The sequence below is a fragment of the Excalfactoria chinensis genome, chromosome 3 (assembly GCF_039878825.1).
Source record: "Excalfactoria chinensis isolate bCotChi1 chromosome 3, bCotChi1.hap2, whole genome shotgun sequence".
NCBI lineage: Eukaryota > Metazoa > Chordata > Aves > Galliformes > Phasianidae > Excalfactoria > Excalfactoria chinensis.
In genome coordinates, this window is record NC_092827.1 from 32,713,352 (window position 1) to 32,741,279 (window position 27,928).

General features: G+C 44.6%; 2 protein-coding genes across 3 annotated transcripts in view; one reads left to right on the top strand and one right to left on the bottom strand.

Moving 5' to 3' along the window:
- Positions 1–112: 112 nt before the first annotated feature.
- SLC35A1 (solute carrier family 35 member A1) lies at positions 113–14,673 on the top strand. The gene is made up of 8 exons (XM_072333364.1): positions 113–200; positions 1,687–1,864; positions 7,499–7,658; positions 7,981–8,133; positions 8,898–8,964; positions 11,817–11,993; positions 12,356–12,490; positions 13,742–14,673. The coding sequence occupies exons 1-8, from the start codon at positions 185–187 to the stop codon at positions 13,870–13,872; spliced, it is 1,017 nt and encodes a 338-aa protein (XP_072189465.1). The 5' UTR covers positions 113–184; the 3' UTR covers positions 13,873–14,673.
- A 963-nt stretch (positions 14,674–15,636) lies between these two features.
- RARS2 (arginyl-tRNA synthetase 2, mitochondrial) overlaps positions 15,637–27,928 on the bottom strand; it is a 30,808-nt gene continuing 18,516 nt past the window's right edge. For both annotated transcript variants that reach the window (XM_072332325.1, XM_072332326.1), the window contains 10 exons: positions 27,798–27,893; positions 26,441–26,501; positions 24,089–24,165; positions 22,993–23,117; positions 20,739–20,806; positions 20,530–20,639; positions 19,555–19,650; positions 18,417–18,491; positions 17,049–17,112; positions 15,637–15,838 (listed from right to left, as the gene is read on the bottom strand). In XM_072332325.1, coding sequence (XP_072188426.1) covers positions 15,752–15,838; positions 17,049–17,112; positions 18,417–18,491; positions 19,555–19,650; positions 20,530–20,639; positions 20,739–20,806; positions 22,993–23,117; positions 24,089–24,165; positions 26,441–26,501; positions 27,798–27,893 — 859 coding nt within the window. In that variant the 3' untranslated portion in view covers positions 15,637–15,751. The remainder of the gene's footprint in view (positions 15,839–17,048; positions 17,113–18,416; positions 18,492–19,554; positions 19,651–20,529; positions 20,640–20,738; positions 20,807–22,992; positions 23,118–24,088; positions 24,166–26,440; positions 26,502–27,797; positions 27,894–27,928) is intronic.

A 27,928-nucleotide genomic window follows, 5' to 3' on the forward strand; every position in this document is an offset into this window, starting at 1 on the left:
GCTCACTGCCAGGGGGGCCGCTGTTCCTGCCGGTGGGCGTTCTGCCCGAGCGGAGCCTCCTCCTCTATGGTAGAACGCGGAAGGGCGGGGCGCTCTATGCGGCCGCGCCGCCCTCTATGGTGAATGGGAGGAGCGGCGGGGCGCGGCGGGCAGCTGCTGCCCGGCTGCCGTTCGTGCCGGCACCATGTCGCCTCCGAAGGGTGAGCGGGGCGCGTTCCGCGGGGCAGCGCGGCTCTGGGGAGGGGGGGAAGGAGGAGGGGGCCAACCCCGCCCTCGCGTCTCGGCGCGGAGGGGCACGGAGGGCCGGTTGTGCTGAGGAGGGCGGCACGGCTCCGCTCGGCGTTTCCCCGCGGCCGGGAGAGGGTCACCGGCCTCGATCGAGCCTCGGGGTTCGGCTGGGGGCGGCCCGGCCGTGTGGGAGCGTCCGTCGGAGCGCCCTGCTGAGCAAACGTGTGGCCGCCCGGTGCCGTCAGCTCACGGCGTCCCGCTGCGCTCGGTCTCAGCGAGCGTCCGCAAACCGTTGTATTTCTTATAGCGGCGTTTATAGGGGAAACGCTACATTTAACGTTAGTTCAGTGCTGCGTAGGCTTAGATCCTAGAGACGTAAAGATCGTGAAATGCAAAGAGTCCCGCCGGCGGTGTTAGCGCTGTTCCGGAGGAGCGCACGTGTGTTGTCAGCTGTGCTGCGTGTGGCCGTGCGGCCGCGGCCGGGCTTCTCGCCTCCAGCCCGGGTCAGCCCTCAGCCCGCCCTCCGGGCACCGCTGGGCCCGCTCTAACCTACCGCGTCTTTCCGACATGGTTACTGACGTGGGGAGGATCGTCTCTGTAAGGAAGCGGCTGATTTACGCGATTGTGGGAGCGGGAGGCATCGGCTGTACCTCGCGGAAGTGTTATGCAGAAGAAGTGAACCACATTGGGTTCAGAAGTTCATAGCTTCACTATGAGAACAAAGCTGCCTATCCTATGGCTCAGCTTAACAGCAAGGGAACATAAACTTACACCAATTCAGCCACGCTTCTGTAGGATATCCAAAACGTGATGGATAGTGCCCCGACAGGTGCTGCAGAAAGGCCATCGCCCCCACGGTGCCATACAGAGCAGGGAATAATGTGCTCATTTGAGAAGCGGCTCTGTAGTCACACCGCATTGACAAGATCTCTTGTGTTGGAGCTGATGCTCTCACACGGAGAAACCCCATTTGGGGTCGGCACTGTTTTCTCTGCCGTTCTCTGACACTGTAAAAACTGGCGTCATCTGGCCACAGGTAATAAGTACTCCTGGCATGGCTGAACTTAGCTGGGTGGACAGAACCTCTTGCTTTCTACAGTGAGTGATTTTCCAAGAAGGCCTTTTGAATGAAGTCCTATGGCCATTCTGAGGAAATACCTCCTACTAACTTTGGTGGAAAGTAAGACAGAAGAGAATGCTGCCGTAAGGTTTTTGAGATGCGTTTCCTGCTTTGCTGATGCTGAGCACTTCCCTCTCTTTGTTTGTCCGACATTTAGGAGCCTGAGAAGAGACTTCAAAATTGATCTTAAACTTCATACACGAAGCACTTCACAGCACGATAGTATTGTACACTGCTGCGTTAGACTGTGGTACAGTCCTACAGCTGTAGGATGCCCCATTTCCATTCTTGAACTAAAGCGAGGGGTACGCTGAGGTGTTGTCTTTGTTTCCTTTCAGAAAATGTCAGCCTGCCGTTCAAGCTGTACTGCCTCACGGTGATGACCCTGGTTGCTGCCACATACACCGTAGCACTGCGGTACACCAGGACGGTGGGGACAGAGCTCTACTTTTCAACTACTGCCGTGTGCATCACTGAAGTCATCAAGCTGTTCCTCAGCTTGGGCATCTTGGCTAGGTGAGTGCGGGGATGTCAGTGGGCATGTGGCAAACCAACCCCTTCTGCTCACCACACCCGAGGTGAAGCTGCATCTGAGTGCGTGATGGGTGGTCACATTGTAGTCATCTTAGTGTGGGGCAGGGCTTGAGTCCTCCTCAGTTGTAAGGACTTTGTAAGCAGCGTGATATTCAGGTGTGTCTGCATATTTTCTGTGTTTGTGTGCTTTGGAATAGGTTCAAAATGTCAGCGTGGGTTATCTGCAATGATCTGAGTCTTGTAGAATTTCGGTGTAGCCTGGCTGAGCTGTGGAATATACTGAGTTATGTAAAACTGTCGTGTTCCTACTCATACATTTTCCCAAGCTGTGTTGCAGAAGGACATCTTGGTTGTCCTGGTCCCTGTCCCAACCATCGTGGTTGTTTTTTAAGAGATAGGCTACTGGTTAGGCTGCGGTTGGACTTGATGATCTTCAAGGTCTTTTCCAACCTGAGTAATTCTATGATTCTATGATCTTGCCTCTCTGTTAATGTAGGGAGTCAAAGCTAATAGACTACAGTGACCAGTGGGCCATCTGTAATACCAGCTATTCATCCCTGTTGCACCTGAGAGAGATGAGTTCTGCAACATCATTACGCAGTAAATGGAAAAAGTAGCTACTTTATGAACACTTTCCCTAGTAATTTCACCGTGTTCTGTCATCTTGTGTTGAAAGACATCATGGCTGATCTTTCCCTCTTCATGTTTGCCACTTTGTTCTCATGCCTGTATTGCTTTCTCTCCGCTTGTGTTTTCTAAGCCAGTGAGCCTTAGTTTGGTTTATGTGTGATCATGCTAGTACCCTTCTCAACAGCTTTTCCATTGTTACTACGTCCCTTAGGCCAATATCCAGAGCTGCATGCAGCACTCAAGGTGTGAATGTGCTGTGGCACAATGCAGGGGAGTGGAGGTGCTCCCTGCCTTGGTGTCAGTTCCTTTCTGAAGAGCCCTTGGAACACAGCTGAGCTGTGGGCTGAGGTGCAGGAGAGCTGCTCACATCTGTTTTCTAAGTGCCAATAGCGACTTTCAAGATGGTTGCTCTGTTTTGAGGATGTCGTCTCTTAGGATTATTGCTCTTTGATAACCGAGTTTTATTTGCCATTTCAAATGGGATTCATGTTACTGACCAAGCTTTTTGATGGTTAAGGTACCTGTTTTGATCTGGTCAGCTATTATTATTTTTTTCCTCCATGATTAAGAGAGGGAGATGATGAACAGCACCACCACCAGTGTCCATCCGGTCTTGCTCACCTCTTCCTGGTGGGAAGTCTTACTTGCTGACTGGTCTGGACACCATCCTTTGCTGTCCCGATACCCGAGCTGGTTTTCACGTAGCAGAAGAGCTGGTGAATTCTGTTTGGTGCAGCGAGAAACCCTTCAGCAGCTGCTGAAAGTTCTCTTTTGGATACCGTGTGTAATGTAGTATAGTCAGCAATATCCTGGTCATCTCCCTTTTTACACCACTTATGAATATGTTGAACAGTCCCAGCACAGCTTCCTGCAGTGCCTGCCTGATGGCATCCTCCTGGTTTAGCATTCCACCCAATTTGTCTCCCCCAAGGCAAGGTGCCTTTGTAGTTCAATAGCCACTTAAATCACCATGTTCCGTATGGTCGGATACATCCCCACTCCCTTTTCTTTTTGAAACAGCCAGCCTGACTGCCGCAGTACACAGGATACTGGAGTGTGACTCTTGCTTTGTTCTGGCTGCGGAGTTTGTTTTCTGACTCGTTCTTACACTACACTTTTGCCGTGTTTACTTTTTGGTTTTCTCCTGCGAAACGTGTCGAATGAATGAATGCCGTAAGATTGTCTTTCAGAAGGGAGGGTTATGATGGTTTAAGCTGTGTAATTATTTACTCAACTGTATTATTATGGGAAAAGGTTCCTCGTATTTATTTCAAGTCCAGATGGCCACTGGGTAATTACGTTGTCCATGTTCTTGGGCAGTACATAAGTTTGTAGTAATGGACAAAGAAGAGCTCATTTAAAAACGATAGTCTTAACTTTGGGTTTTTTTTTTTAACAACTGAGTATTCTTAATGCAGAACTAATTTCTCTTAGAACCCATTAACTGTTCAGACCTATGTAGAAAACAGAATACGTTTTTAAAGTCAAATATAGATAGATCTCTAGAATCCTGAATTCAAGCTAGATTGTTTATTATTTTATTTTGCAACATATACCTTTGGGCACGTTGTTTTGCGTTATAAGCTTTACATATAAAAGGCTTTTTTTTATAATTCTTTTTTGTTGTTGTTGTAATTAAATCTCTTCCCACACGGCCTTTTTGTACTTTGAGTCAGAGATTCTTGGTAAGGACCTGCTCTAGAAAGCAAACCCACCCCAAAGATGAGCTGTAATGTAGTACATCATCTTGTTCCCAAACACTGCAGTGGGAAAAAAAGAACAGCTTACTGGGCATCTGTAGTTCTTCATCGCTGAAGTTCCACGCCAGAAGTCCAAGTGGACGTAAGTAGCACTTGCTGCTGTGGTTTGACTTGAACACGTGCTTAGCTAACGCACTGAGCGTGGTTGGGAACAGAGGCAGGTGTCACTTAAATGTTATTCTCTTGTTCAACCACCTGTCTCAGTATCGATGAATAGAAGAAGTTATTACTATACAATATTTTTTGACTTGTTAGTCTTACAGAGTAGAACTATATATACGTAGGTGTGCTAACTATAGGATCATACAATGGTTTGGGTAGGGAGGAATCTTTAAGATCATGTAGCTCCAACCTCCTGCTGTAGGCAGGGACGCTTCCCTCTAGACCAGGTTGCTCAAAGCCCCATCCAGCTTGGCCTTGAATGCTTCCAAGGAGGGGGGGTGTCTGCAGCCTTGCTGGGCAACCTATTCCAATGTCTCATCACCCTCACAGTAAAGAATTTCTTCTGATATCTAGTCTAAATCTACCCTCTTCCAATTTAAAATCATTTCCTCTTCTCTTGTCACTACACGCCCTTACAAACTGTCCCTCCCCAGCTTTCCTGTAGGCCCCCTTCAGGTACTGGAAGGCTGCTATAAGTCCCCCTGGAGCTATCTCTTCTCCAGGCTGAAGAGCCCCAGCTCTCTCAGCCTGTCCTCATAGAGGAGGTGTTCCAACCCTCTGATCACCTTCATGGCCATTCTCTGTACCCGCTCCAACAACTCCATGTCCTTTTTGTTTTGGGGGCCCTGGAACTGGATGCAGTACTCCAGGTGGAGTCTCATGTAGAGGGACAGAATCACTTCCCTTGACCTGCTGGTCACACTTCTCTTAATGCTACCCAGGATATGGTTGGACTTCTGGGCTGCAAGCGCACATTGCTGGGTCATGTTGAATCTTTCATCAACAAACAGACCCAGATCCTTTACCTCGGGGCTTCTCTCAACCTCAGGGCTTCACTGCCCAACCCGTATCTTTGCATGGGATTGCCCAGACCCAACTTGCTTTTGGCCTTTTCTAATCAGTGGGAACTTCACCAGACTGCCACAACCTTTCAAATATGGTTCTTTACAACTAGATTATCTGGAACAGCAGCACTTCAGTCTGGATGTACTTGGGTTGTTACCTGGGGCTTGGAGTTTTCTCTTATCTCCTGGTGCCAAGCAATATCATACTTTCACTAGGGAATAAATAAACCAACAATTCTGCCCTTAACTGGTGACTCATCGCGTTTCATGCAGCTCCTTATCTAGTGCAATTAGCCATGGTGCACTGGCACATACTCTTCCCATCTTGGTTCTGCAGACTTGAAGTGCTGTTTGTAAATCTTCCCACTTACATAAATCCATATTTTTTTTTCTTTCCTTTAATGCCAGGAACTGTCAGGTTTGTCAGGAAAGGAGAATATGTAGGAATAAGGTGGCTGATGAAGGAACAAGTGTAAGAAAGATGTAGAGCTGTTGGAGCAGGTCCAGAGGGCCACAAAGATGATCAGAGGGCAGGAGCACCTCTCCTATGAAGAAAGGTTGAGGGAGCTGGGCCTGTTCAGCTTGGAGAAAAGAAGGCTCTGGGGAGACCTCATTGCAGCCTTCCAGTACCTGAGGGGAGCTCATGAACAGAAGGGAAATCAGTGTTTTAAATGGGCAGATGGTGACAGGATAAGGGGGAGTGGCTTTAGACTAAAAGAGGGGAGATCAAGAGTGCAGTGAGGCACTGGAAAAGCTGCCTGTAGAAGCTGTGGTGCCCCATCCCTGGAGGTGCTCAAGGACAGGTTGGAGGGGGCCCTTGGCAGCCTGAGCTGATGGAGGCAGCCTTGCCCATGGCAGGGGATTGGAACTGGGTGGGCTTTAAGGTCCCTTCCATCTGCAGCCATTTTATGATTCTATGATTTCATGAACCTGGAACACACAGATTTTACACAGCTGAAGTTTGGAGCAGGTAGATGATGAATGTGTGTGGGAAGAAAGAGTTTGGAACATGAGTGAAACTGGGGAGTCGGGCTTCTGGGGTGCTGAGGAGAGTGCGAGCCATTTGTTCATATGTGTGTGTAAGGAAAGCAAAAAGAGCATTAAATTTAAGAGCAGTGCAAGGATTCAAGTTGAAAGGCCTGTGGTATAGTTGGGGTGGAGCAGGAGTGATTTTAGATGTTGGGTTGTCCGTGGCAAATGGGAGAAGAATGGCAAACAGAAAATGTGGGGCTTGGGAGAGCTGAGAACTGGAGGCAGTGAACTGCAGCGACAAGGAAGCAGGAAAAGTCATGCTCTTGTGCAGCTAATAAGGAAGAAGTAGTGATGCAAAGGGCAGCCTTCCAGCAGGCTGAGGAACAGGCTGCAGAAAGGGGCAGCCACAAAATGTGACCCTTTCTTCCCTGTTGCCTGCAGGGCAGTAGGGAGCTGCACATCCTGCTCTGCCTGATCTGGTTGCATGTGCGGGTGTGTGCAGCTCTGGCTGCTCTCTCAGCACAAGTGAGGAGAGCAGACCGAGGCTGGCTGAGGAGTGAGAGGTGCTTCACTACAGAGTACAAGGAAGGGTATAATCCTTTTCGTTTGCTGTACTGTGAGGTCCATTTTAAAGACCATCTGGAAAACTGCAGACGTGGTGTGTGACGGATAAATATTAATAGAGCTCCCCAAAAGGGGTCTCAACCTTCTGTCCCACTGCCCGTATTCTTAGATACTTGTTCCACTGCTTACCATGGCTGTTGTGCAAGGTGTTACACATTAATGCATTTGGCCTGATTTCAAAATGGAGTTTTCACTTTTACTAGTTTTCTTCTTATAGATAACCGTTAAGACTGTTTACGAGGGTGGATAGTGATAGGACAAGGGGGAATGGTCTTAAACTGAGACAGGGGAGGTTTAGGTTAGATATTAGGAGGAAGATTTTCACTCAGAGGGTGGTGACACACTGGAACAGGTTGCCCAAGGAGGCTGTGGATGCCCCATCCCTGGAGGCATTCGAGGCCAGGCTGGATGTGGCTCTGGGCAGCCTGGTCTGGTGGTTGGTGACCCTGCACATAGCAGGGGGGTTGGAACGGGATGATGGTTGTGGTCCTTTTCAACCCATGCTGTTCTATGATAACCTCCCAATGTTTGCTCAGTCTTCCTGACAGATTGCTTGATTTGCTTCATGTTTTCAGATATCTGCGTAGGGTGGCTCCCAGTTACACTCTTATTTCCTTTTGCAGAGAATCGGGAAGTCTGGCGAGGTTAATAACATCTTTAAAAGAAAACGTCTTCGGAAGTCCCAAGGAATTGCTAAAATTAAGCGTTCCATCTTTGGTGTATGCTGTCCAAAACAATATGGCTTTTGTGGCTCTTAGCAACTTGGATGCAGCAGTCTACCAGGTAATGCACGTTGTCATAAGCTGCTGCTGTACAAATCCATTTCTCTTTACAGTGTCCCGAGGTGTGTGTGTGAGCTGTCTGTCTGCCTGCCTGGCACCCAGAGCTGCATTCAGCCTTAGAAGGGCTAAGCTAAAAGCTGAATGGTGCTGTGCTGCATTCGGAGCGCATCGCTGCAGTGCTAACCCTCTCATTGCTGGAGTCGTTTCCAGTTCACGTATCTGTGGGGAATCAACAAATACGAAATGTCATTTTGTGGTTCCTATTCTCTTGCTTTGGAGGAGCTTACAAAACCACGTGTTGTGTGCTGTCTTCCCATCTGTAGGTGACGTACCAGTTAAAGATTCCCTGCACGGCGTTATGTACAGTCCTCATGCTAAACCGCACCCTTAGCAAACTGCAGTGGTTCTCTGTCTTCATGCTGTGTGGCGGTGTTACACTTGTTCAGTGGAAGCCTGCTCAGGCTACCAAAGTACAGGTAAGAGCTGATCTCTTTGCCACTTCATGATGAAGAATAAACTGCTTGTTATGCTTTGTATGACACCTTACAACATCTTGGAATCAAAGCAGCGTCTGTTACACTCCACCCGCCAGTATCCAGTTCCTCCTTCCAGCCACCTCCTCCAGAACATAAACACTAGTTTGATCATTTGCTGTGGACCAGTGCAGACAGGCTTGTGGTAATGCTTCAGTCTCGCTTGTTGGAAAGGCAAGAGATTGCTACAATTAGTGTAAGTTAACCATCATCATATTCTGTGTAATGGCAGTGCTCCATCAGAGGAATATCTGAGCAATGCTGTTTGCAGTACTTAGCATTGTAATTGTTGAAGCAGAGAGCTTGGAGTCAAAGCCCTCATGGAGTTAGGAGTGAAACTCCAGTGCCTTTTGGGTGTGGGTGTGTCATTTAACACACCCTGCAGGGACATTGACCTAGTCTCTTCAAGGAGGGAACAAGTGTCTTCTGTTTTGTAGGTCTTAGTTGATCATCAGCATTAGTGGGAAGGGCAGTGTGTGCTCTTGTAAAGTCCGGGTACAGCCAAGTAACCGAGCACTGCTGGGGTTGAGGAAGTACATCTGGGAAATGGAATTCCACTGCTAAGGTCCCTTCCAACCCCTACGATTCTGTGATTCTTGTAATCAAGCACAAGCAGTTTTGCTGTGTTTAATGAAGTAGCTTTGGAATGGATTATTGTAGATTACTGAAATGTTCCATCCTTTTTAACATAATGGTTGATGTTGCAGGTGGAGCAGAATCCATGGCTGGGGTTTGTGGCCATAACTATTGCTGTACTATGTTCAGGATTTGCAGGTAAAGTTTTATTTCCACATGCAATTCTTATAACAAAGACTGGATAATTCACGATACTTAAACCAGAATGTTCTCTGTTATGTACGTTCTACATTAATGGGACACTCGGGAATGGCATCATTTACACTGCGTACGTTCTGTGTGGACAGAACACATAGGAATGGCAAAAAGCCACACCAGGAGGGGGGTCAGAAAGGCAGTAGGAAAAATTCCTTTGCTGTTATGGCGACCAGACACTGAAACAGGCTTCCTAGCAAGGTGCTTCCTGCCCCGTGGCTGTCAGCGTTCTAGAAGCTTTTGGATAATGCCCTTGATAATGTGCTTTAGCTTTCACTTGGCTCTGAAGTGGTCGACTCTTCTGTTCTACTGAACTTTTTCTTTGCTGGTTATAAGGTGAAAAAAGAACTTTATTCCTTCTGCCTGTAGTTACCTTGCAGTACTTTCATTACTTACGAATCTGGCTCGTGTCACGATTACTCCAGTTGCAGAAATAGCACATGCTATTGGTTTTATGTGATGCAACTTAGAAGGCTGGTTTGAAAGCAGAAGATCCCTTCAAATGCTTAGAATGATATGAAGGGGAACTCCATAATGACTCAGTCAGTACAACTCGTCAGTGTTATAAGCTTGGTTTTATAGCGAACGGCTCCGCTATGGTGATCATAGAGGGGAGGGCAAGATTCTTGTTTGGTGTCTTTTCACTGAAATGGAAATTCCGAATTAGAAATAGCAACTAAGACTTGGTAGAGCTCAAACAACTCTATCTGGGAGATTCAAAGTGTATAGATTTCCACAGATGCTCCCAAGCCAGGAGACAGCATTCACAGTGAAGCATTCAAAGCCTGCTAACACTCTCTAGCTTTCTCCAGTGAGGTGGGCGGACAGCTGTGCCTCTCCATATTCAGACCTTTTGAAGGGCTGGTGCGGGCTGCTCTGGGGGATTTAGAGACACATATGGCTTTTTTCTCCAGCAAAAGGCTTGCAGTTGGGTGTTTTCCTCACTGACAGCTGTAGCTTTGAGGCAGCAAGAAAGAGAGAGGATTTCATCCATGATGCAGCTCCTTATGCCCTTGGGGCTCTACTTGTTTAAAACACAAGTCCTGTTCAGATTCCTTCCCTCCTCTTCCTTCCCCCACCCGTAATATGATTAAGTCATTTTGGCATCAAACCTTCCGTTTCTGGACTTAACGTGCTGAAGGTTTTATTCCAGCAAAGCCCCAAAAGTTCTGCTTTTGTCCCTCAGAGATGAAGAAAAGTTGCTTCAAACTATTGATCCTGCGACAGGTTCCAAGCATTCAAGGACCCAGCAATGCTAGTAAAAGTGTTTTAGATACATACGCATAGAAATACGTGTCAGCCCCAATGACACGAAACGTTGCTGAAGAGTAATTTTCCTGGGCAGCACTCATTCTTTCCTACGTCTCAGCTACCGTAGTGATCTGACACCGGCTTAATTTCTGTTTTCTTAAGTTTATAACATGTACAAAATATGGTTCATGCTGAGCCAAATTTCTGGCAAGTTAATTCTATGTGGTTATGCTCTGTAGGTGTTCTCAGCAGGCAGAAAACTCAAGGCAGGCTGTTCTGGGTTATTTTATGTGCTGCCACCATTAACAAGACTAGTCTTTTTTGTTTATCTTGTTGCTTAAACTTGGGGGGAAATCACACAGGGTATTTAAGTGGTTGCTTTTCTTAAACACCTGAAATGTATCTGGTTTAGGTTATGTATTAACCATACAGTCTCACTACACTGTCTGAAATTCCCAATTGTATTTTCCATGAGTTAAAGAGCAGCAAGACGTTCTTTGAATCCAACTCGGTCATTTCAGGAGGAAGAGTGTGACTGCCCAGGGCATCTCACCTATAGTTCTACTCTTTGTTTTGTTGCTTCCACGTATTTTTTTTGTATCACGTGACGGATCTTGGGCAGCATTAGTCCTCAGTGAGCTTTTAACCAGTTGGACCCACAGCTGGAAGTCATCTGAGTGGCTGAGGACATCTGAGTCCTGCAAATGGTTGTCCACGGGATGCAAAGGAAGTTTCAGAGATGAGCAGAGCCCTGGTATGGGAGCAGTGGTGAGAGGCTGCTAGTGATGAGCTGTCAGATGGAGGCCTCTTAGTCCGATGTGCACCTCCTGAGTCATGGAAAAGCAGATGTGGATTTTCAGCAGTGCAGAGAGGAAGGGGAGGTAATGGTGGTCAGCGTGACAGAGCTTTAGGTGAGCGTGAACTCACAAAACCAGTCTGCAATTCCAATTAGCAGAAAGCATTAGGTCTTGCTTTGCTGTTGTAATCTTTGCAGCTGTGGTTTCTGAGCATCTGTGCTCTAAACTCAGGGTTTCCAAAGGAATTCTCAGTCTCTGTGCTGAGATATACCAGGGTAGCAGAGTTCCTTTAGTGGGTGGCAGGTTTTGTTGCTGATGGTGGTGGTGTTTGTTTGATGTTTGTATGTGTGGTCTTTTTGGTTTGTGGATTTCTTTTTGTACTGCTAACTATCCCAGTGGGGGAATAAACCATCCTATGCCATGCTCAAATCCATATATACTGTCCTAAGGATATGTTGGCACCTGGTGCCAAACTGAAATGCAACTGAGCTCGTCAACAATTGAAGCAACTGTAAAAAGAAACAGTATCTATTTTTGATGTTATATACGCCTTTAAATGATCCTGCCATGGAAGTTATGCGTCAGCAGGACGTGCTGCTGGGACTTCTGCATTGGGAACTTATGTGAATTGAAAAGGTCTGCAAGAGGAGATGATTCCAGTGGCTCTGAAACACTCAACTGCGACTCACCGAGGTTGATGCTTCATTGATCTTACGGAATTATTGATTTACTTCTTTATTTTATTAGGAGTTTATTTTGAGAAGGTGTTGAAGAGCTCAGATACTTCCTTGTGGGTGAGGAATATTCAGATGTACTTATCAGGGATCGTGGTGACTTTGGTTGGTGTGTACATGTCGGATGGAGCCCAGGTTCTGGAGAAGGGCTTTTTCTATGGCTATACCTTCTTCGTCTGGCTTGTCATCTGTAAGTACCTGGTGCCTGCAGGGGGCCTGTTATGTTGCTTTGTTGTTGTATTTTAACTTATGGTATATCTGATTGTATGAACCTACAGATTCAGTCCGGCCCACTGTTTCTTACTTTATTTTGTGCTTTCTTGTTCAATTGAAAATAGTGCTGAAAGAGCAGTCTAAATTAAGTGAGCGGTAAGCAGAGCATCTTTAGTTAAGTCACGTCTGATCTAGAAGCCATTGTAGGTATGCCATTTTGCTCCATGTTAACTTACCAGTTAGGATGATGTAGTCCAAGCACAGACCAGAATAAAACAGATCTCTTTAAGAGTGAACAACAGCACCTCTAGTAATAGAAACGTGTTGTCTGCTTTCCAGTTCTGGCCAGTGTGGGTGGCCTCTACACTTCAGTTGTTGTGAAGTACACAGATAACATAATGAAAGGCTTTTCTGCAGCAGCAGCCATCGTTCTTTCTACTGCGGCCTCAGTCATCCTCTTTGGTCTCCAGATAAGTAAGTGTCTCTTTGCCATTTGATTTGACTGCATTGTGCCCATTGCCTTGTTAGCAGACTGTGCACAGTTCACACGAAAGCCATCATTCTTATGCATTTAACTCCTTTGAATTTTCCTGCTTTACCTTGGTCTTCTCCAGGATTGCTATCTGCGTTGTGTTGCATGAGGTACCTGATGATCTTGCATTCGTGGTTTGCTCTTTCTGAGGCAGCCCATAACTTCACAGGGAAAGGTTCATTCCTGTTTAAACACCTTGCTGCTTTAGCCAGCACTGCTCATGAATCACTTTCTGATGCAGTTTAGTTTGCACACTGATACATCTATTTATCTGACGGAGCTGCTGATAAGAAGCTATCCTTTCTTGCTGGTTTTATTGCAGCCATTCTCCATTCCTTAGCTATTTATTTCAGCACAGGTGTTACCATATCCTGTTAAGTTACACGTGCTGCTGCATCAGCTTCTACCTTCCCCTTCTCAGTGCCCAGTGGTGTGTGAGAGCACATCAAACAGTGCTTGGGGTTGTGACTTAGTATCTGTGTGAGAGCAAGCAGCAAATTGCTTTGGGCTGTCCCACAGCCACAGAGGTATCATGCGTCTGATAATGCATCCGGTGACCCCTGCTTAGTCTTTTACTGTGTGGTTTTCTGAGTTTTCCTATAATAATCATAATAGCGTGGCACAGCGTTGGAAAAAACGCCGTTCTGATTTGGTGTTAATGAGGTGAAATTTAAGAAGGGTTTGCACATGAAAACCACTGCTGACTGAAAAAGAGCACCTTCAATCAGGTGACGAAAAGCAGCTGGTTTAAGAACTCAGCTGGGCTGAACACCTTTCTGCTGTTTGGTACAAAGCAAAACCTGGACTGCTGGTCTTTCTTTCTGTGAAAGCCTCAGTAATGGTATTTCTCAAGGGTTATCACCGGCTACATAATCACATCCACACTGTTCTTAAGATAAGCTTAAGAACTTGGAACTGCAAGAGGTGCTTCAGCCTCACTTTGCTGATCACCTCCCCGTTCTTGCTGATCTGACAGTAATGGAAACATTGTGGGGTACTGTGAATACCTGAGAGTTTTCAGTGACAGAGTGCAATTTTAGGTCCTATGAATAAAAAAAAGAAGAGCATTGGTCCTGATTAGTTCTGGGTAACTTTGAGACTCTCATTCAGACATCGTAGTTTACTGAGCTCAGTCTTCTGAAAGTTTCTTCTTACACAGAGGCGTTTAGTTCGACTCTTTTCTCTCTTTGCAGCTGTTACCTTTACCATGGGTGCTCTCCTGGTGTGCATTTCTATTTACCTCTATGGATTACCTCGACAAGACACCACCAAAATCCAGCCCTCAGAGCCTAAAAGTTCCAAAGAGAGACCTGATACCGTGTGATCCGGCCTTGAAAGCGGACGGAGGAGGGAAAACACAAAAGGACTTTTAAAACCAGAAAAACTGAATTTTTTAACTTAGCCTTAAGGTAGTTTTGAACTGCTGTAAGGGGGATAGATTAAAAGCAGAAGTTCTTTCTTTTTCACGTGTGAAGTTGGTGCTGAGGCTTTATTCCTGCTGGGAGCTGGATGGGTGTTTTATTGAAGGCGTTCTTCATTCGCGTCGGACAAAGAAGAGTTCCAGTTACAAGGAAGGCAGAATGAAGGAACTGAACACTCAACTGTATATAATGTATATAATGGAGGAAAATTGGTTCTTACGGTGTATTTGATAAACTTTCTTTACCCTGTGAGGGAAAAAACGCCCCAGAGCTTCAAAAAAAGACCTATTAAAAAGAGCAATTACTGCCAGCATTTTTTCTTAAACCATTTGGCAGCTGCAGTGTGATTAGTCACAGAAGAGGTTTTTCTTCTAGGTAATAGGTCTGATATGAACAAAGTACTTCTCCGGTGTTCTGAGGATGATTTGTAATGCCTTTTTCTTTTATGCAGTCAAGAATGAGGTGTCAGACTAGAAGATTATCTGTGCACTTTTTCTCTAAACTCCTTTTCATAACAAAGTGGTGCTTGAAAACAGTTCCTGTAGTGCATCTTATGCTTTGATTTAATTCCAACCCTCCCTGATGCCTCACTCAGCTTCACCCCTTCCAGAAAATGGGAAAACTGATTTGGGGACACTTGTTGAAATCCAAAGTGAAGGCAAAAATCTCATCAGATTTATATCTTGTTTAAATTGCTTTAGACTTAAGCTAAGTGGCTGAGTTTTACTTCAGCATGGGGTACACATTCAACACAGCAATAACCAACGTACTTACATTCTGTTCCAGGGAGAGAGGATGTTCCTCTCTGCCTTCTGCTGACTGTTCTGTGCATTTGGGATAGAGCACATCACCAAAGTGCCACTCATATGTCAACCCTTTGGTGGCAGTGGGTGGTGCCAAGCATTTCAGAGGCTGGAGCAGCCAGCTGCACTGATTTTGGTGTGATGTTCCAGCTCCCTGCAGCCACACTGTGCTCTAGCGGTGCCAAGCAGCACTTTATCCCCTCTGTGAAGAGGGAGCACTGCTGTTTCCTCTCTACCAGCTGCATAGAATCACAGAATCAGTTGGAAAAGACCTTAACGATCATAGAGTCCATCCACAACCTAACCATAGTATCCTAACTCACAACCCTCCACTAAATCACATCCCTGAGCACCACATCCAAACTGCTCTTAAACACACCCAGGGACAGTGACTCAACCACCTCCCTGGGGAGCCTATTCCAGTATTTAACTACCCTTTCTGTAAAGAAGTTTTTCTTGATATCCAACCTAAACTTACCGTGGTGCAACTTAAGGCTGTAAGCCTATAGGTTTATAGCAAACCTATCTCTACCCTAATCAGTCCAAAGGGAAATGCAATACAACATGAAAAATGTGACAAGGTTAGATTCATTGGGTTTGTTACAATCCCTGGTGCAGCTGCGCCCCTCCTGCCACAAGGCTTAAGCACACAATGGCAACTGCAGAAGGGGAGAACTTCCATTGCTTAGGGCAGTGCAGTGTAATGCCACTTCCTCCACTGAAAGGATGCATTATATTTACAAAGGTAAAGACAACAGTTGTCTTTTACGGGAACTACCACACTCTGGTGTCTTAAATACACTACTACTACTGTCTGGGAAACAATTATGACAAGCACTGCCTCCCTCAAATGGAGGTACCACATGTGCTCTTATGCAATACAGACACTCAGGAGCATTAGCAGTGACTCACAGGAGAGTATTCTCTTGGAAAATAACCTTTTACTAAGAGATGTGACCTCACCCTGCATACAGACTCATTACATTCGAGTTACAGGTGTAATGCCGAGAAGCTTCATTCCATTGGCTAGAACGGAGCGTGTGGCTTGAAAGAGACAGAGCCTTGCCTGCAAAACAAGAGCAACAGTTAGTCAGCTTATTGTGCTGCAGAACAGGACACAGCAGGCAGCAGCAGCAGCCTTTTAAGGGTAAGAAAGAACACACATCATCTGAGCACTAACACCAGCACTGGCAGAATTCACACCAGCTGCTGATGGTGTCAAAAGGGACACATTTTGTCAGCAGTGTCCAGCCCAACCTAATTATACCATTCACAGATAAAGACCACAATGAAAGAAACACCACAAGCTCAGGGCAGAGAGACCAGAGGGGATGCCCACAGGAGAACTAATGATTACTGTAAAGAGCAACACTTTCAGGCTACAACATGGTAGCACAGGCTGCTACAGGCAGAGGACCCTGCTGATATCCTTCTCTTATTACATATAGATTAGAGGCTGTCAGCTTGAGGCTGCTCTGTACAGTTCATTTCCCTGTCAGTGTCTGTTTAGCTGTTCCACCACTGGATATTTGGGAAGGGCTTGCTCCAGAACCTTGCTAAAGGAAAAACAAACCTCTCAAAAGGTAGAACGCTTGGATATTGAGAAAGACTTCACCATCTTCAAAGGCAGGAATACCTACAGCAACAAAGCTGAGCTACGGTAGCGTTCTCCCCCACACCAGACCTCTGAACCTGAACGTGACTTCCTACCAAAATCAGATTGGTAACTGCTTTTGAAACAGTTAACTAAGACAGACAGTGTAGCTGTTACAGCATTTATGGAGCACTTGAGGGGTCAGCACTGCCTGGGATATTGGTAGAAAATAATGTACATCTATTTGGAACTGTACATCAGAAGTTATCAGCCTCACTGCTTTGGTTAGAATGGAAACATGGACAACTTGGGAGATGTAGGTGGCAAGAGGGAGGAGAAAAGCTCAGTTACCTCCTCATTCTCTTCCCATGTAAGTGCTGATGGAAACTGATAGAAATTAACAACTTTTAATTATTTACTTTAAAAGCTTAGAATTAAAAGTGATGAGAAGGAAAATGAGTTATTTTGGTTTGGAGCAGCGTTCCTTATGGACTGCTCTGTTCCGAAGCAGCCCCTTCTGCAAGGTACAGCCACAAACAGCAACTTCTGCCATCCCAGGGCGGTGTTGCCCCACAGGGCAGCCTGGAGATACACGCTGTGCCAGCTGGTTACACAGCAGAGCAAAGTCCTAAGGAATCATTCCTGGGCTGCCCTCCCACCACGTGCCAACGCTGAGCCATACCTGGGCTACAGCAGGTGTGCTGCCTTTCACAGGGAGAGATCGATGTGCCACAGCTGCGAGATGGCTGAAATAGAAAGCGAGGTGAGAAGGAACACATCTTTCTATAAGAGCGGTGCTGCAGCCTACAGAAAGCAGCAGAACTGGAAAAGCCATAAGAGTGCAGCGTACCACAGACCTCCTTCCAACAGCCTGTTTCACCCCTTCTTACAAGTTCTTTTTATGTATTGGAAGACCACTATCAGGTCTCCCCAGAGCCTTCTCCAGGCTGAACAAGCCCATTTCCCTCAGCCTGTCTTCATAGAAGAGGTGCTTTGTGGCCCTCCTCTGGTCCTGTTCCAAATGCTCCATGTCTTTCCTGAGCTGGGAGCCCCAGACCTGGATGCAGATTCCTGATGGGACCTCACAAGGGCAGAACATCCCATGTCAGTAAGTTTTATTCTGTCCTTCCACCTTACTGTTCTCTTTTGCCAATGCAAGTCTATTGTCTGAGTCTCATTAGTTTGCAGGTTTAAGCACACTGAATGGTTAATTTACGGTGTTGTATCTGAACAAGATATAGCAAACATTTTCCTAGTTTAACTTAAGCCATTCTGTAAAAGTGAGGACAACAATTCCAAACTTATTCAGATAGCAACATGTCTACCAAGTGAAAAAAAACCAACACAATGCAACACCCAAATAACCTTAACACAGTCAGCACGTACGTCATACAGTACCAAGGAGATAACAGTAAAAAAAAAAAACATTATGCATCTCTTTATATGTTTTCTTTCCTACCTCACATAGCTCTCCCCCATGCACAGGCTCTTCAACCTTCTCCAGCTATTCTATGTCAATGTTCTACTGCCCTGCTCAGTCACACATGTCCCCATGGGGAACCCCCCCATGGGGAACCCCCCATAGAGACTGCATCCCCAGTGTGACTTACAGCCATTCCACGTGCTTTGTCCAACTCAGTGCATCACCTGAGATCAGTGGTTTAAAGATTTTTTTGGACAAAAATAGCTCAAGTTTGGAGTTTTGTGAGTGTATTATCAGCTCAGATGTCTTAAAGATACAGTCAGTCTGACATGATTCTGGCTCCTGGCACTGGGTTACAAGTCAAATGATTCTTTCTCATTGGAAGCAGTTTTTCAGGAGACTCCCGATTCCTTTTTAGCTGCCTCCATCCTTCATCTCCACTACTTATGATATCATTTGTTATCCTTCTTTATGTCTTTTCAGCTCCAGAGAGACTGTCCCACAAATTTACATCTTTCCTCTATTTTTCTCTTCAATGCAGTATATGAGAGCTGCAAAGCCAGGCAGGGGAAACAGGCACCACCAGTCCTTACTGGAGAAGGATGCTGGTATCAGCAATGGCCTTACCTAAGTGTGAGGAGGTAGCTGACTATGTGCTTGGGTTGCAGATCCTGAGAAGATCTGTACAGGACCTCATCGTACCTGCAAAGAAAGAAAATAAGTGCTTGGCATTAAAGTGATAGGAAAGTTCACTGGGCTAAAAGGCTTATCAGATGTGCTTAAATCAGAACAAACACACAATTAACAGGAATAGTCTGAACCAGACGTAAGCCATGTAATTAGCACACAATTGTTTATTTCTCCCTCACTTACTTCTTGCTGGAGAGAGATTGCTTCTGCTCATCATGCAAACAAACACTGCAGATTGCAGAGCTCAGAGAGGAACGCTAATAGTGAAGAGGACACAAAAGCTATATTTGCCCCTGGAACATTATGTCTGGTTTTACATTTCAACGGTAATTGCAAGTTCCTAGCAGCAAACAACATGTATTAAATAACCAAGGCAGTCAAAATAGTCCCTCAGATACTGCCTTTAATAAATGCAACTTAGAATTTTAAGTAGCTAAAGGGAATTTTGTAGCATTAGAAAAGACAAAAACAAATCGGGTTTACATAATCCTGGAAGAAAATAAACTTATGTAAGATGGTATTAACTGGAAAATACAGGCAGGCTGATGGGGATCCACCGTTTTATCCCAAGTCTACTTGTGTACATCCTCCTTCTCACAACCTGTATGAAGTTACCCACGCCTCTGAAGCTGAGCAGATTTCAAAGCAGACAGCAGCCTTCCTGCTCTGCGTTTAGCTACCAAGCCCACTCCCCATCATGCCCACGGCACTTCCCTGACATCTTCTTCCTTTACGTTGAGGGGGAACTTCAGAACAAGCTCTAATGAGGGCTGGTTGCTCGTGTCAACAAGAGCACCGTGTCAGCTGTTACACGTGAGATGGACAGCCATGCATGAATCTGATAAAACCCAAGGAACACCCCTGAGTTTTCTGAAACATACAATTGCAGAGGATAAATAAGACACCCCTGCTCTCACCTGGAGGGCTGCTGTTGCAATCATGATTTCACAGAGAAGCCATTCCCTAAAACTGCACAATCATAAGGGAAAAGTGGCTGAGTGCGCTCAGCAAACCAAAGGCAAATCCTGAAGTTTATTTTAAAGGAAATGGTATTTAGAAAGAAATCTGGACAAACCTGAGAAGATGCTGAAGAACAGAGATTGCACCTGGCTCTTGCAAGCATGCCACGTTAACGTCAGTTACTGGCTCATTCCCATGCGTCTGTTCTAAACTAAAACACAAGAATCAAAACCAAATGCTAGATAAAAATTCCCGGCTAGCAAAAAACAAACCAGACAAACAGTCATTTATATTTTGGAGAAGAAAGGTAGGTATATTTTGCTCAAGCTGAATGAAACATTAAGAAAGCCCAGGTAACTTCAGTCCAAGATAAAAAAATAATGTAAAGTTTGTGCTAGATGTTTGGTATCAACCAGTTGAAAAAGGGATTAGGGATGCGGGTGGAGAGCAGGTCGAGAAGCTGATGCTAAAAGTACTAGGGAGGCAGTTACCACCTCTTCCACCTCCACCACCTCTTTACTGGAATGGGCTCCCCAGGGAGGTGGTTGAATCGCCATCCCTGGATGTGTTTAAGAGCCGTTTGGATGTGGTGCTCAGGGATATGATTTAGCAGAGGTTGTTAAGAGTTAGGGTACTGGTTAGGCTGTGGTTAGACTTGATGATCTTCAAGGTCTTTTCCAACCTGGGTAATTCTATGATTCTCTACTACAAGGTATGGGTGATAAGGGGGTAAAGGAGGAAGAGACTAGAGAAAGGGATTAGGCTCCCTAAATACCATTTGTGGCTACCATCACCTCAGAAGGAATACCAGTTTATATGGACCTTTGGTCTAATCCAGGCAGATATCTTACATGCTCTTATAACAGAGAGTTTAGCTTGGCTCTGTAGAAGTGAGATGGAAGTGTAACTTTAACTGGCTTGCTTTACTGGGAAAGCTTGGCAATTCCTATTGTGAATCCACACCCCTGCTAAAAGAGTGAACTCGTGCCTTGTTTAGGGAAGGACTCAACACTATCACCTAATGCTACTATGAACATAGTGAGGTTAAAATTAGTGTCAGATTGTACTTCTGCACACAGGTTCCTTTTACCTGTGGAGTCTGGCATGGGTGTACTGCAAGAACACGCCTGTATCTCCACGACTTTGAAGAGCTCGATCCCAGTTAAACTGATAATCAGACGAGAGGAGACCTCGGAAGTCCTGGAACAGGAACTTAATGTTACCTGGATGCTGCCCTCCATCACAACTTGGCATTTTGCACAGAAGATGCAAACATGTATGGAAGTACATCAAACTCACCTGAATTATTAGTGCTGCAAGACCAACCTTCTCTGCTGTCTCCACAGGGTCTTCTACCTCTTTGGTTGCTGAAAAGGAACAGAGAAAAAGAAGATTTAAGTCCATAATAGTAAAAGGACTCCCTTGCTCATGTTTGTAAATGCCAATAAAAGGTGAGTTCTTACAAAACTGTGGACTAGCAAAATGGAAATTGTCAGGATGTGTACAGCAAGAAGGCCAAGATAGAAATCTTTCTTCTTGCATGTCCCAGACATGCATTTTCCCCCACTTCTCCTAATACGTTTAATATAGATTTTAAGGTCAAAAGGGTTCATTACGCAAGCCTAGGCTACACCAAATTCCTCTTTGTAATTCAGACAGTCTCTAAGCTCACAAAGAAAATGACACAGGAGTTCAGGTTTTGTTTAAAGACTCTGAGGGAAGCTTAAACTATCAAAGGAATGGCTCCAATGGCTAACAGAGCGCTCAGATGCACATTTAGGGAGATTCGTGCCATCCACCGTAGAAATCTAAACTAACTGTACTCAGAGAAGCTGAGCTGAGTGCTCAGATTTCCCTTTTAAGCCACAGCATTGACCGCAGATGCAACCACAGAATCACTTAGATTAGGAGGGACCTCCTGAGACTGTCTAGTCCAGCCTCCCTGCTCGAGCAGGGTCAGTTAGAGAAGACCACGTGGTAAAGCCTGTTTAAACGCTTCTTATCCCAAACTTCCTTCACAAAGGTTTATTTCCTTTTTGAGATGAGTAGAAAGAAGGATGATGCTGATAACGGAAACTTAAATAGCAGAAGACCTATGTACAGCTAATTGCAAAGAGTGTCTCCACGAAGGTACTTAACCAGCTCTAATTCCATACAGGAACTCCTTTTTGTTTTTTAAAGCTAGCACTGGCCGTTAGATGCCCAGCTCCTGCAATCGTTCAGTGACAGTCAGGCACCTTGGTACACAAACTAATCTGTAGTGCTGTCCAGTGTGTATCCAGACAATTTTCAAGCACCAAAAACATCCCTAAGAGTCAGGGATCTATGGTATCTAATTTCAAGGCAGGAAATTCAGATGCAAGGGAGAAAATCTGTACAAGCACAAATAGGATTTAGGATCTAACAGATAAACTCCAGGAAATGTTGCAGTGCTACCTGAACACATCACTGCCTTTGGCTGCTCATCTTATTGCTTGTGCAGTGGAACACAGGCCTGGTCCTCCATCATTTCAGTTCAGCCCCACACAAAAATAAGCTGGCTTTACAATCCACTATAATACTGACCCTTTAAACTGAAGCTCTAACCTCCATTGCTCTCTGCGGGAAAACTGCTTTGAACAACAGGAGGGTGAATACCTATCATTCTGCATGCCTCCATTTTCCTTGTCTGCCTTTCAGGCAAAATTATCTGGAGTACAAAAGCTGCAAAGGCAGAGCAAGGATGATGCATGCTCAAGCTGATAGATTTAATTTAGCATGCAACTCCAGAAGGCACAAGAGGAGGGCAGCATTTCCCCAAGAACAACTTAAATGCTATTGCTTCAAAATGAAAGAGCTCTGGAGCTACAGCCAGTGCAGGTGAATGTCCCCTTCGGCAGACTGCTGCAGACCAGCAACCTCCTGGGGATGGACTCTGGAAACAGACAAGGCAAGCAGCAACTGTGGACATGATGGAGTCAACTGTGCCTGAGAAGACTGTCTGTCAGAGCTACAAATCCTTTGGGTGAAATCTGTATTGTCCCCTGAACTCCAGTTCCAACTCCACTATTGACTTGTCTGTCAGCCCAGAAAAAAAACAAACCACAACAGTTGTTCCCCAGTGGCAAGTACTTCATTCCCAGTGCAAGAGTGTGATGAAATAATTTCACTGAGCATTAAAATTTGCAAATCTGTAATTGATAGGGATTCAAAAAGTTGCAAAGAATTATTTTAACACTCTTTGTATTACGGTAGGTAGGAAAAACACAGAGATCAGAGCCTATCCACACAGATGGTGATGCCGCACTATAACAGGTTGCCCAAGGAGGTTGTGGATGCCCCATCCCTGGAGGCATTCAAGGCCAGGCTGGATGTGGCTCTGGGCATCCTGGTCTGGTGGTTGGCGACTCTGCACATAGCGGGGGGTTGAAACTGGATAATCATTATGGTCCTTTTTTACCCAGGCCATTCCATGATTATTCTGATTAAGGGGAAAGCAAAAGGCAGAAGAGATGACAGGTTTTAGATCAACACAGAACATCAACAGAAATGAATAGGACCTGAAATCGCTAACTTTTTGCAGAAGCCATGTTTTCTAACATCCTCGATCGAACTTCATCTAGAACATCCTCCAGGAAAATAACTTCTCCTTTCCGAGTCTTCATCCCTTGGACTAGCCCAAAAGACACGTGCTGGCACCTGCATTGAAAAGCACCAGGACCTCAGATTACATTATAATCAACAGATATGTTTGCAGTGTTTGTTTAGAGCTAGATTCTGACTGGGAAGCAGCAGTAACAGCTGAATAAACAGTGCTCCAATGTGGGAAGCTTGGTGACATCATCAGTAACTCTCATTTCAGCAATTAAAACTCTGTATGCCTTATTTAATGAGAAAACTATGAGGAGAACAGCGATAACCTGCTTGTTTGTGTGCTCCTGGAAACCTCTCTTGCTACTAGCTTTAGTACAGAGGACTCAGTGCAATACATTGAGGAGAGGCAGGATGTGAACAGAACATATTACTGTGGCAACACAAACCTGCTAATAAGATTAGAAAGGGGGGAGTCATAATTCTGTTGTGGTCACGTTAAACTAAAAGCATAATTAATCATTGCTAATAATAAAACATTCACTGCCTCTGCTCAGAATAATCCCAAGCGTTATTCTGGATCCATATCCTGAGGTAATTTTAGTACAACTCTAAGGGCTATGGAAGAAGGCAGACTAATATTTCCGAAAGCTAAAATCCTATATTTAACTACAAAAGACATGCAGTCTGTCAGAGAGGAATATGATTTAGTCTGCAGATCCGTTATTGACCTTTGCTCAGATTGCTAACAAGGCTGGTAATGAAAATGAATAATGGTGGGGATCTATTTCCCTGCAACAGATATTGCAAGCCTGAAGCATGATTCAGATGTCTCCTAAAAATATCACAGTTTGAGAAATAATCATTTAATACGTGATCACACAACATCCCAGAAGCTTTGCCGTAACGTCTCTGAAAGACTGTTTCCCTTTCTCTCGTTTTTATATCAAGCAGTTATGAAAACCCACTCAATGGCTGCCAAGGCTCCTGGGTTTTACATCACATGATACATAACCTCATTCTTCCATCCCTCCCACCCTTAAAAAAATAATACATAACTAAAATTCATGGATACATACCTGTCTACCCAGTCATAACCCATGAGCTTCAGTATTCGGAACAAATGTTGAAAGTGACTGCTTTGGTTTCTGTCTGTCTAAGGAATAGAATTAGCGCACATTAGAAAATGCTTCAGATGGGATAAGCTTCTAATGCAAACAAATAGCACCACAGATGCTGTGCCAGTTAGTCACTGCAAGCAGAATGAAGACCTGGGAAGACACATTAGAAGTGAAAAATGCAACAGCTGAAATACGTGGCAACAAGATTCGGCACTGTTACCTACAACAAAGAGAAGGGGGGGAAAAAAATGATTATTCCTATGTCTTGGAAAACTGTGAACTGAAACAAAACCTTGATGCTCCTCCATTTCACATTAGCTGCCCATTACGTGAAATGCATTCAGAATGCAGCTGAGAGCCCTGCTGCTCTTGAGATGTTCTCACGTTTTACATCACCAGACTTCGAGGCTCCTTTGGCTAAGAAAGAACACTTCTTTGAGTCTGTCAGTGATACGGCCAACACAATCGCATGCATGTCAATGCTATATCTACATAGACTAACATGGCTCTTCGTGGAAGCCAAAAGCCAAAAGACCACACCAGTTTCTACTGCTTCCAGAGCACCTTGTGGAGTTTCACAATGTAAACTGGGTATATATTTAAGAAATACATAAGAAAAGCATGAATTGTTCTATTTTCAATGTTAATGATGCATTTATGCTCTCTTCCAGTTCTTCTCTCCTATGATTCAAGGTTGTCTCTGCTGAAGTTTTTCTTCTGCCTAACAGCTACCTTCACAGGTACTTCAACTACAACTGTTGCTACAACATTCATTTTCCCACTCAGCTGGATTTGATTACATTGCTAGGAGTCTCCCTCCCTCAAAAATAAGGCTGAATATGCTGCTGTGTTAATCAAATAACTAGCAACAAATAGCTTCTTTATTTGTCTGGTATTCCGAGACGGGGAGTGAGCAGCAAAGTGCTTATATGTGCTTTTTCTTAACTCTACCACTGCGTAAAGCCTCCTCTTTCAGTTCCTCATAACCTGTTGGACTCCTGTGCATCCCTCCTCTCCTCTGCAGATTCATAGGCAAGGCTAATAAATGGACAGTTTAGATTCAGGGCAGCTCATTGCACTGGTCAATGCAGCCCTGCTGTTTCCTCTGCTCCAGCCTCAATCAAATCTCAATTTGATTATTCTCCTGTTTTATGAGAAACTTTACATTCTAGGAAAACAAAACTTGTTTCAATGTACAGCAGTAGGTCCCTTATGGGCAAAGTTTGCAGACATTGGGGATTGTATTTAATTTTTCACATGTAAAAGGGTTTTCATCTCTTGATTTGAGTGCAACTTTCAGCTGAAATCATCACATCTTCTTAACAAGTGACACGCTTTTTAGAAGGTTTTGGACATTATGCTCATATTACTGCATTTATACGAACTAAGTAGGATTCTTTTAATATAAATCAGTGAATGCACCAATTTACAGCATTACATCTTAAAAACAGGCTGATCTTAGGGATATAAAAATTCAGTTACTAGGATTGAGCTATATGAGGAACCATAAAGTTTAAGACTGCCGTTTCCATACACGTTAATCTAATGGAGCGTGCACATTAGCTCACTCCATTAGCTTAACATTCAGCCCACATCCTGATTTGTGCAAAATACCCACTCGTTTTCTTTCTCATTGTTCCTTCTCCCTTGGCACCTATGCTATCGAGTACATATAGAGATAATTACCCAGCCACATGAACTAGCTGGAAGCTTCCCTGACTCCTAATGCATTGCACTTCCATGGCCATGCTGCTCTCTGATGTCAGTGATCTAGAATGTACTGAGCAGACAGAGGTAGTAAACCCACCACCACCTCCAACCAACCAACATAAAGTAGAGAACTATAATCACACATTGGGAAGACAATTCAGTAGAAACTTCTGGAAGGCTGAAAATAAAAGGAAGAATGTGACTCAACTGAAAGTTACACTGTTCAAAGCTATAGAAATGTACATCACAGATAATATACAAGGACTCTGAGTAAACTTAGATTTCAGAACACTCATTTATAATACTACCACCCCTTATAACAGCTTTAAAAACATTAATGTCAACATTCACATCGAAAATACAATGTCAACTGAGGAAAAAAATGCTTTAAAACAAATTGCAATTAATTTTTCAAACAGAGAACAGCCCCCAAACTGGTTTTTCAGCCATTCTGTGAGTCATGAATTGAAACAGAATCAAGAACTACCGCCACATTGTGGCACAGCCTCTGGGCAGTGAAGCCTGTCCCTGTCATTGCCAAAAACAATCAGTGCCAGTCGGATCTGGGAGCAGGAGTTCAGTGAATCTGGAATTACTTACCACATAAATCATAGTATCCCAGTTATACTTATTCATTCGGTCTATGGCAGCAGCAAGGTCTCTGAAAGAGAGTGAGAAACTATTGGGAATTCCACTAAAGTTAAACACACCTCATTTTTTGCCGCTTAAGAAAATCACCTACTCTTGTCAGGGGGAGAAGGAGGGCTGTATTAGAGTGTATGCATCCCTTACACAAAATAGAGGCGCTTCAGATTATTTTTTAAACCACTAGCTAAGAAAATCACAGAGAATACAGTTTTATGGGCAGAATAAAACTGGTTTCTGCCTAGAGGAAAACCAGTCTGCTGGGACACATGAAAGGAACAACCCTCTTCTGGAAAACTAAGCCAGTGTTCAGTGTTAGGTTCTGAGTTCTAATGCTGAGGGGACATGAGACACACGAGACAGAAAGAACAGCATTTTGCACGTAAACAAGATTTATGAGATGTTCAGGGGAGGAATCAAAGGCAGAAAAAGAGACAGAAGAGGCAGGCTGCTCAGAAACACTGCTGGCCAGTAGACTTAGCCACAGCCTTTACCTAGTTTGTACTGTCTGTCCCCTTCTCAATAAACTCCATTTCTAACTTACCTGGGAGAGGGGGCTCTCTCCTGTGTATATGTATGTGTTTGGAAACCTAAGCGTCACTCACTGAAATTGAGGACTTCAGGTCATACTGGTCACTACGGTGCCAGCAACTGAAGAGACTGGAATAAATGCCTGTATGCCCGCTTGTGATTGATAGTGAATATCAGGTTGAATTACTTATCATGCAGGTGAAGTGCTCTTGGAGTCAGGTATGTGCATGTCTCCAAGGGTGAGGCACCCAAAGGAGTTAGCTTCCAAAGCTATTAGGAGTTATCGAGTCTTGCATATCAAAATACCCACAAGGAATTTGGAGAAAGAAGGGAGAAAAACAGTGGTGAAATTGATGGTACAGTGCTGGTGGTTCACTGAGTCAATAAACCACCACTGAAACATTTTCTTCTGCATCACACTTTAAGTAAACAGAAAAGGTTTTTTCTGAAACCTTCATTATTTGCCGGCTGTTTGTTAGATAAAGAGTTCTCAGCTTTGTTTGTGAAGTCAGCAGCTGGAGAAAGTGTTACTACTTAAGAGAAGGAGGAGATTTATTAACAGACTGTTAAGGGAAGGAAAAGCATTTAAAACCAGTTGTTTTTCCAAGCCATTTTCATCCCATCATAGTTATATTGCTAATTCCAGTTATAGTTACCTATTAGTCAAAGTGTTCCGACCCAGAAATTGAAAGCTGCAAAATCTGCACCATCAGTGATAAATGTATATATACAAAGTTTTGCTGGCCAAACTAACCCTTATAAACACAGACAGATTACTTGCCTTGTTATATAAAGAGATGTCCCATCACTACGAATGACTGTGGAAAGTGATGAGAGGTCTTTCTTTTCCGAAAGATCCACAACTCCAGTCCCTTTTCTGCAATTTGAGAGAGAAGGCTGAAGAACTGCAAT